General features: G+C 42.9%; 1 protein-coding gene across 1 annotated transcript in view; it reads right to left on the reverse strand.

Annotated features, from left to right (window-relative positions):
* Positions 1-5436, reverse strand: part of mosmoa (modulator of smoothened a) — a 36581-nt gene extending 31145 nt beyond the window's left edge. The window contains exon 1 of the mRNA XM_029728654.1: positions 4384-5436. Coding sequence (XP_029584514.1) covers positions 4384-4489 — 106 coding nt within the window. The 5' untranslated portion in view covers positions 4490-5436. The remainder of the gene's footprint in view (positions 1-4383) is intronic.
* Positions 5437-8974: the final 3538 nt, after the last annotated feature.

Below are 8974 nucleotides of genomic sequence, written 5' to 3' on the forward strand. Positions count from 1 at the left end.
AAAAGGCACTAATGATTTATGCGATACAACGTTTGACATGTTTGAACGAACGTAAATATATTTTTTCCGTTCGTGAAGTGAAGTGAAGTCCGGCTGGCTTAGATCATGTGCTAACAACACGGAGCTTTTTGGACATAAATGATGAGCTTTTTTGAACAAAACTACATTCGTTATGGACCTGGGAATCCTGGAAGTGACATCTGATGAAGACAATCAAAAGGTAATGGATTATTTACATAGTATTTTCGATTTTAGATCTCTCCAACATGGCGGTTAGTCTGTATCGCAAAGCGTATTTTTCTGGGCGCAGTGCTCAGATTATTGCAAAGTGTGATTTCCCAGTAAGGTTATTTTTAAATCTGGCAAGTCGATTGCGTTCAAGAGATGTAAATCTATAATTCTTTGAATGACAATATAATATTTTACCAATGTTTTCTAATATTAATTCATTATTTTGTTGCGATGACTTGACTGCCGGTTATTGGAGGGAAACAATTTCCTGAACATCAACGCCATAGTAAAACGCTGTTTTTGGATATAAATATGAACTTGATAGAACTAAAAATGCATGCATTGTCTAACATAATGTCCTAGGAGTGTCATCTGATGGAGATTGTAAAAGGTTAGTGCATAATTTTAGCTGATTTTATGGTTTTGGTGACGCCTGTCTTTGAATTGACAATACATTACACACAGCTATTGTCAATGTACTCTCCTAACATAACCTAACTTTATGCTTTCGCCGTAAAACCTTTTTGAAATCGGACAACGTGGTTAGATTAAGGAGATGTTTATCTTTCAAAGGGTGTAAAATAGTTGTATGTTTGAGAAATCTGAATTTTGACATTTATTTGGTTTCAAATTTGCCGCTCTTGAAATGCACCTGCTGTTGATAGGGTGCGCCACGGGTGGCACGCTAGCGTCCCACATAGCCCCAAGAAGTTAACACCCCGACCATTCTACAATCTAAGCTTGATGCCCTCAATCTCACACAAATTATCAATGAACCTACCAGGTACAACCCCAAATCTGTATACACGGGCACCCTCATAGATATCATCCTAACTAACTCGCCCTCCAAATACACCTCTGCTGTTTTCAATCAAGATCTCAGCGATCACTGCCTCATTGCCTGCATCCGTAATGGGTCTGCGACCAAAACGACCACCCTTCATCACTGTCAAACGCTCCCTAAAACACTTCAATAAGCATTTCTCTACGGCTGGCCATGCTTTCCACCTGGCTACCCCTACCCCGGTCAACTGCCCGGCACCCTCCACAGCAACCCGCCAAAGCCCCCACCATTTCTCCTTCACCCAAATCCAGATAGCTGATGTTCTGAAAGAGCTGCAAAATCTGGACCCCTACAAATCAGCCGGGCTAGACAATCTGGACCCTCTCTTTCTAAAATGATCTGCCGAAATTGTTGCAACCCCTATTACTAGACTGTTTAACCTCTCTTTCGTATCGTCTGAGATTCCCAAAGATTGGAAAACTGTCGCGGTCATCCCTCTCTTCAAAGGGGGTGACACTAGACCCAAACTGCTACAGACCTATATCTATCGTACCCTGTCTTTCTAAGGTCTTCGATAGCCAAGTTAACAAACAGATTACCGACCATTTCGAATCCCACCGTACATTCGCCGCTATGCAATCTGGTTTCAGAACTGGTCATGGGTGCACCTCAGCCACGCTCAAGGTCCTAAACGACATCATAACCACCATCGATAAGAGACATTACTGTGCAGCAGTATTCATCGACTGGCCAAGGCTTTCGAATCTGTCAATCACCACATTCTTATTGGCAGACTCAACAGCCTTGGTTTCTCAAATGATTGCCTCGCCTGGTTTACCAACTACCTCTCTGATAGAGTTCAGTGTGTCAAATCGGAGGGCCTGTTGTCCGGACCTCTGGCAGTCTCTATAGGGGTGCCACAGGGTTCAATTCTCGGGCCGACTCTCTTCTCTATATACATCAATGATGTCGCTTTGCTGCTGGTGATTCTCTGATCCACCTCTACGCAGACTACACCATTCTGTATACTTCTGGCCCCTCTTTGGACACTGTGTTAACCTGTTTAGGATAGGGGGCAGTATTTTCACGGCTGGATAAAAAACGTACCCGATTTAATCTGGTTATTACTCCTGCCCAGAAACTAGAATATGCATATAATTGTTTGATTTGGATAGAAAACACCCTAAAGTTTCTAAAACTGTTTGAATGGTGTCTGTGAGTATAACAGAACTCATATGGCAGGCCAAAACCTGAGAAGACTCCAAACAGGAAGTGCCCTCTCTGACCATTTCTTGGCCTTCTATAGCCTCTTTATCGAAAACAGAGGATCTCTGCTGTAAAAATTGATTTTAAACAGCGTTTGACATGCTTCGAAGTACGGTAATGGAATATTTTGAATTTTTTTGTCACGATACGCGCCGGCGTGTCACCCTTCGGATAGTGTCTTGAACACAAGAACAAAACGCCACTATTTGGATATAACTATGGATTATTTGGAACCAAAACAACATTGGGTGTAAAGTAGAATTCCTGGGAGTGCATTCTGAAGAAGAACAGCAAAGGTAATCCAATTTTTCTTATAGTAAATCTGAGTTTGGTGAGTGCCAAACTTGGTGGATGTCAAAATAGCTAGCCATGATGGCCGGGCTATCTGCTCAGAATATTGCAAAATGTGCTTTCACCGAAAAGCTATTTTAAAAGCTGACATAGCGATTGCATAAAGGAGTTCTGTATCTATAATTCTTAAAATAATTGTTATGTTTTTTGTGAACGTTTATCGTGAGTAATTTAGTAAATTCACCGGAAGTGTTCGGTGGGAATGCTAGTTCTGAACGTCACATGCTAATGTAAAAAGCTGGTTTTTGATATAAATATGAACTTGATTGAACAAAACATGCATGTATTGTATAACATAATGTCCTAGGAGTGTCATCTGATGAAGATCATCAAAGGTTAGTGCTGCATTTAGCTGTGGTTTTGGTTTTTGTGACATTATATGCTAGCTTGAAAAATGGGTGTGTGATTATTTCTGGCTGGGTACTCTCCTGACATAATCTAATGTTTTGCTTTCGTTGTAAAGCCTTTTTGAAATCGGACAACGTGGTTAGATAAAGGAGAGTCTTGTCTTTAAAATGGTGTAAAATAGTCATATGTTTGAAAAATTGAAGTTTGGGGATTTTTGAGGAGTTTGTAATTCGCGCCACGCCCTATCATTGGATATTGGAGCGGTGTTCCGCGAGCGGAACATCTGGATGTAAGAGGTTTTAACTAACCTCCAGACGAGCTTCAATGCCATACAACTCTCCTTCCGTGGCCTCCAACTGCTCTTAAATGCAAGTAAAACTAAATGCATGCTATTCAATCGATCACTGCCCGCACCTGCCCGCCCGTCCAGCATCACTACTCTGGACGGCTCTGACTTAGAATACGTGGACAACTACAAATACCTAGGTGTCTGGTTAGACTGTAAACTCTCCTTCCAGACTCACATTAAGCATCTCCAATCCAAAATTAAATCTAGAATCGGCTCCCTATATCGCAACAAAGCATCCTTCACTCATGCTGCCAAACATACCCCTCGTAAAACTGACCATCCTACCGAACCTCGACTTTAGCGATGTCATCTATAACATAGACTCCAACACTCAACTCAACAAATTGTATGCAGTCTATCACAGTGCCATCCGTTTTGTCACCAAAGCCCCATACACTACCCACCACTGCGACCTGTATGCTCTCGTTGGTTGGCCCTTGCGTCATACTCGTCACCAAACCCACTGGCTACAGGTCATCTACAAGTCTCTGCTAGGTAAAGTCCCACCTTATCTCAGCTCACTGGTCACCATAGTAGCACCCACTCGTAGCACGCGCTCCAGCAGGTATATCTCACTGGTCACCCCCAAAGCCAATTCCTCCTTTGGTCGCCTTTCCTTCCAGTTCTCTGCTGCCAATGACTGGAACGAACTGCAAAAATCACTGAAGCTGGAGACTCATATCTCCCTCACCAGCTTTGGACATGGCACTGCAGCTGTACATAGTCCATCTGTAAACAGCCCATCTATCTTCCTCATCCCCATACTGTATTTATTTATCTTGCTCCTTTGCACCCCAGTATCTCTACTTGCACATTCATCTTCTGCACATCTACCATTCCAGTGTTAAATTGCTATATTGTAATTACTTCGCCACCATGGCCTATTTATTGCCTTAACTCCCTTAGCTTACCTAATTTGGGAAAAGCTTCAATGAATGCATAACGTATAGCCCTACAATCTGCAAAGGGGAATCATTATCAGTGATGCTGTAACATTAAAAGGAAAATACAGTGGTCAATGTCAAAGATAAGAGTTAAATAATTCACCAATTACCTGCAGATTCGCCTGTGTTGATCCAGTCGGGGTTTGCAATGCTTGCGATTGCAAAGATATCCGCTGCCAGAAACAAACATCCTGATATAATTGTTAATTTATCCATATTTGCAGTCAAGTCTGTGCGCTTTAAATGAGCAGATATGAAAGATGTGGCTTAGAGTTCCAGGTAAGACCAAGGAGTTTAAACCTCAGAGATACCGTTTTTAGATATATGTTTACGTTAGATAGTTATCAGTCCACCTCACCCCCTTCGAATGAGATTCAACTGGTTTGGAGGTTCAGCCTGTCATTATTCCTTTGGACATGGCAGCAACAGCAAATCAACAAACCTTCATTCAGCTTACATATGGCTAAAAACGGAGACAAAAAAAAATCACATCTCAAACGACCATCTTTTCGCCCCGAATCTTCCTCCGATAAAGCAAAAGGAGGTCGCGCAGCGTCAGGGCCCAGGTCTCCAGTCGCTGGTGTTCTCGCTCGGATCTGCACGGTAGCAGCAGCAGCATTTGGTTATTGAGACTAGCATTATAGCTAGCTATTTCCCACATTCGAACTCCGTGTGCCGAACAACAACCCAGAGAGGGTGCTTGACGGCCGAACCCCCATTTGAAGAAGTACTTTAAACCATTTTACGAACAAAACTCCGTCAGACAGAGGTACTAAATAATCTAATAATGCTGTGCCTTCAGTATGTCCTTGTTTTCAGCGAAGCTCTAAGGCTAGCTAGCCGTCAGGAAAACGAGAACCCATCCTCCCTCTTGCTTATTCATGCCCCCTTCTTCTCCGCTGCTGGAATAGCATCCGTAGTGTAAATAGTCCGCTAGCTAGCAAGCTCTGGTGCCGACATAGCGAAGTAGGAACCAAGGCAGCTCGAGCAGGGTCGGCGGCTTTCGCATAATCTTTATATGGAAATACGATATTATAAAAGCCGCTAGGAAAGGTGGTGATTATGCTTTCCCTGATTAGCCCACTAGCTTGGCCCCATATCAACTGAACACCGTCCCTCACGCAGTGCGTTCCACAGACAAAACAGCCCACTCACACACACACACACACACACACACACACACACACAGGGGGCATTCGCTATCGTCTCGCGAGATCGCTGGCGTGAGAGACGTTTCAGACAGATGGGACCATGCAGAGGGGGTAGATGAGACCACTGATTTAGAAGGACATGACATTCATCAAATCGTTTATTATTCTCATCAGAGAAAGAAGTAACGCATTTTATTTTAACACCCAAAGGCTCCTTATCCCATGTTTGAGTAAGTGTCCATTCTACCAGATAAAAGTGGTCCCCAATATAGGAGTGATGAAGGGGAAAAACTACAATCTGAAATGTTTGTATGATTACCTTTTTGTGACACATTTTTGCCAACAAAAGCATTTGTAGATGCCTTAGTTTATTCTCACTGACACATGATGTAGTTAAGGTCAAAGCTGATCTATCAAGGGAGTGTGCCAGATAGCAGTACTTTGCTGGTCAGCGCTTTCCACTATTTCCATTAGAGCAGCAAAGCAATCAGCAGAACGTAACCACCCACCCACTCAACACAGCAGTCTCAGCAATGTGAGTCTTCACACTGGGCACAGTCAGTTTAATGTCTAGTTTTGATGCACGTTAGGTTGAGTTGTTAACTAACGTGAATTCAATGTGAAATCAACCAAAAATGTCACCCTGTCATTGAATTTAGGTTAAAAGTAGGGTGAACAATACCTTTAAGTTGATGACTTTTTGCAAATCCAATCAGTTTTCCACAACATCATTACATTTTTTGGTTAAAATAACATGGAAACAACTTTGATTTAACCAGTTTTTACCCAATGTGTTTCTGCTTTGGAGAGAATATATAGATCACCCAGTTCTCATAAACTCAGCAAAAAAAGAAACGTCCTCTCACTGTCAACTGCGTTTATTTTCAGCAAACTTAACATGTGTAAATATTTGTATGAACATAAGATTCAACAACTGAGACAAACTGAACAAGTTCCACAGACATGTAACAGAACTGGAATAATGTGTCCCTGAACAAAGGGGGGGTCAAAATCAAAAGTAACAGTCAGTATCTGGTGTGGCCACCAGCTGCATTAAGTACTGCAGTGCATCTCCTCCTCATGGACTGCACCAGATTTGCCAGTTCTTGCTGTGAGATGTTACCCCACTCTTCCACCAAGGCACCTGCAAGTTCCTGGACATTTCTGGGGGGAATGGCCCTAGCCCTCACCCTCCGATCCAACAGGTCCCAGATGTGCTCAATGGGATTGAGATCCGGGTTCTTCACTGGCCATGGCAAAACACTGACATTCCTGTCTTGCAGGAAATCACGCACAGAACGAGCAGTATGGCTGGTGGCATTGTCATGCTGGAGGGTCATGTCAAGATGAGCCTGCAGGAAGGGTACCACATGAGGGAGGAGGATGTCTTCCCTGTAACGCACAGCGTTTAGATTGCTTGCAATGACAACAAGCTCAGTCCGATGATGCTGTGACACACCGCCTCAGACCATGACGGACCCTCCACCTCCAAATCGATCCCGCTCCAGAGTACAGGCCTCAGTGTAATGCTCATTCCTTTGACGATAAACGCGAATCCGACCATCACCCCTGGTGAGACAAAACCGTGACTCGTCAGTGAAGAGCACTTTTTGCCAGTCCTGTCTGGTCCAGCGACGGTGGGTTTGTGCCCATAGGTGAGGACCTGCCTTACAACAGGCCTACAAGCCACCAGTCCAGCCTCTCTCAGCCTATTGCGGACAGTCTGAGCACTGATGGAGGGATTGTGCGTTCCTGGTGTAACTCGGGCAGTTGTTGTTGCCATCCTGTACCTGTCCCGCAGGTGTGATGTTCAGATGTACCGATCCTATGCAGGTTTTGTTACACGTGGTCTGCCACTGCGAGGACGATTAGCTGTCCGTCCTGTCTCCCTGTAGCGCTGTCTTAGGCGTCTCACAGTACGGACATTGCAATTTATTGCACTGGCCACATCTGCAGTCCTCATGCCTCCTTGCAGCATGCCTAAGCCACGTTCACGCAGATGAGCAGGGACCCTGGGCATCTTTCTTTTGGTGTTTTTCAGAGTCAGTAAAAAGGTCTCTTTAGTGTCCTAAGTTTTTATAACTGTGACCTTAATTGCCTACCGTTTGTAAGCTGTTAGTGTCTTAACGACCGTTCCGCAGGTGCATGGTCATTAATTGTTTATGGTTCATTGAACAAGCATGGGAAACAGTGTTTAAACCCTTTACAATGAAGACCTGTGAAGTTATTTGGATTTTTATGAATTATCTTTGAAAGACAGGGTCCTGAAAAAGGGACGTTTTTTCCCCCTGAGTTTATATTGCTTGCCTGTATGATCTAAGCTTTTACAGAACACGACCCTAAATTGACACTAGAATATGCAGGCGACCCAACTTGGAAAAATTGTATCCTGTGTGTTCATATTCACTCAATTGTAGGTCCCATTGGCTGACCAGGCAGAATGACATAAACACACATTCTAATAGTGGAAGAGGTCCTTAGTTGACTGTGTTATATGTTAAAATGTGTTTGTATTATGAATTGTATTAATGTTTAAGGACTCTTGGAAGGTTAGTCCAAATGAGGACTAAAAGAGATCCTAATAAAATAAAATCTATACCCATTTGAAGAGAAAAAAAGTTCTTAATTTGTTTAATAAGATTAGATTTTCTCAGAGGACCCCACACTATAGCCTTCATGGCATTTATGGCACAGGAGGTATATTAGTGCATTTCCCTGTTACCACACAGTCAGTCAATCACTGATTCAAGCACCACTTCACCACCTCCAATGGGAAATACATGTTGAACCTAAATAGAACCACATGGATATGTAGCTTTATTATTCACTATGTTCCTTGAATACATGAGTCACTGACATCCAGTCGTTATCAGTGTTGATTTGTCATGTTTAGTCATCAAGGCCTTTTTTGCTCCTCTCTCTAGCCATAGCTGTTATTCTTAAAGGCTGCTTTTGCTGTGCCATATTTTTGATAATGTGTTTGACCAAACTCCAGATTGATCAATATACTTAACAAAAATTTTAACTTAACATGCAACAATTTCAAAATGTTTACTTAGTTACAGTTCATAGAAGGAAATCAGTCAATTGAAATAAATTGACCCCACAAACGATCCTACAGGTGAAGAAGCCGGATGTGGAGGTCCTGGGCTGACGTGGTTACACATGGTCTGTGGTTTAAAGGCTGGTTGGACGTACTGCCAAATTCTCTAAAACGGAGGTGGCTTATGGTAGAGAAATTAACATTAAATTCTCTAGCAACAGCTCTGTTGGACATTCCTGCAGTCAGCATGCCAATTGCACGCTCCCTCAAAACTTGAGACATCTATGGCATTGTAGTGTGTGACAAAACTGCACATTTTAGTGTGGACTTTTATTGTCCCCAGCACAAGGTGCACCTGTGTAATGATCATGCTATTTAATCAGCTTCTTGATATGCTACACCTGTCAGCTGGATGAATTATCTTAGCAAATGAGAAAAGCTCACTACCAGAGATGTAAACAAAATTGTGCACACAATTTGAGAGAAATAAGCTTTTTGTGCGTATGG

Source organism: Salmo trutta, chromosome 32 (genome assembly GCF_901001165.1).
Source record: "Salmo trutta chromosome 32, fSalTru1.1, whole genome shotgun sequence".
NCBI lineage: Eukaryota > Metazoa > Chordata > Actinopteri > Salmoniformes > Salmonidae > Salmo > Salmo trutta.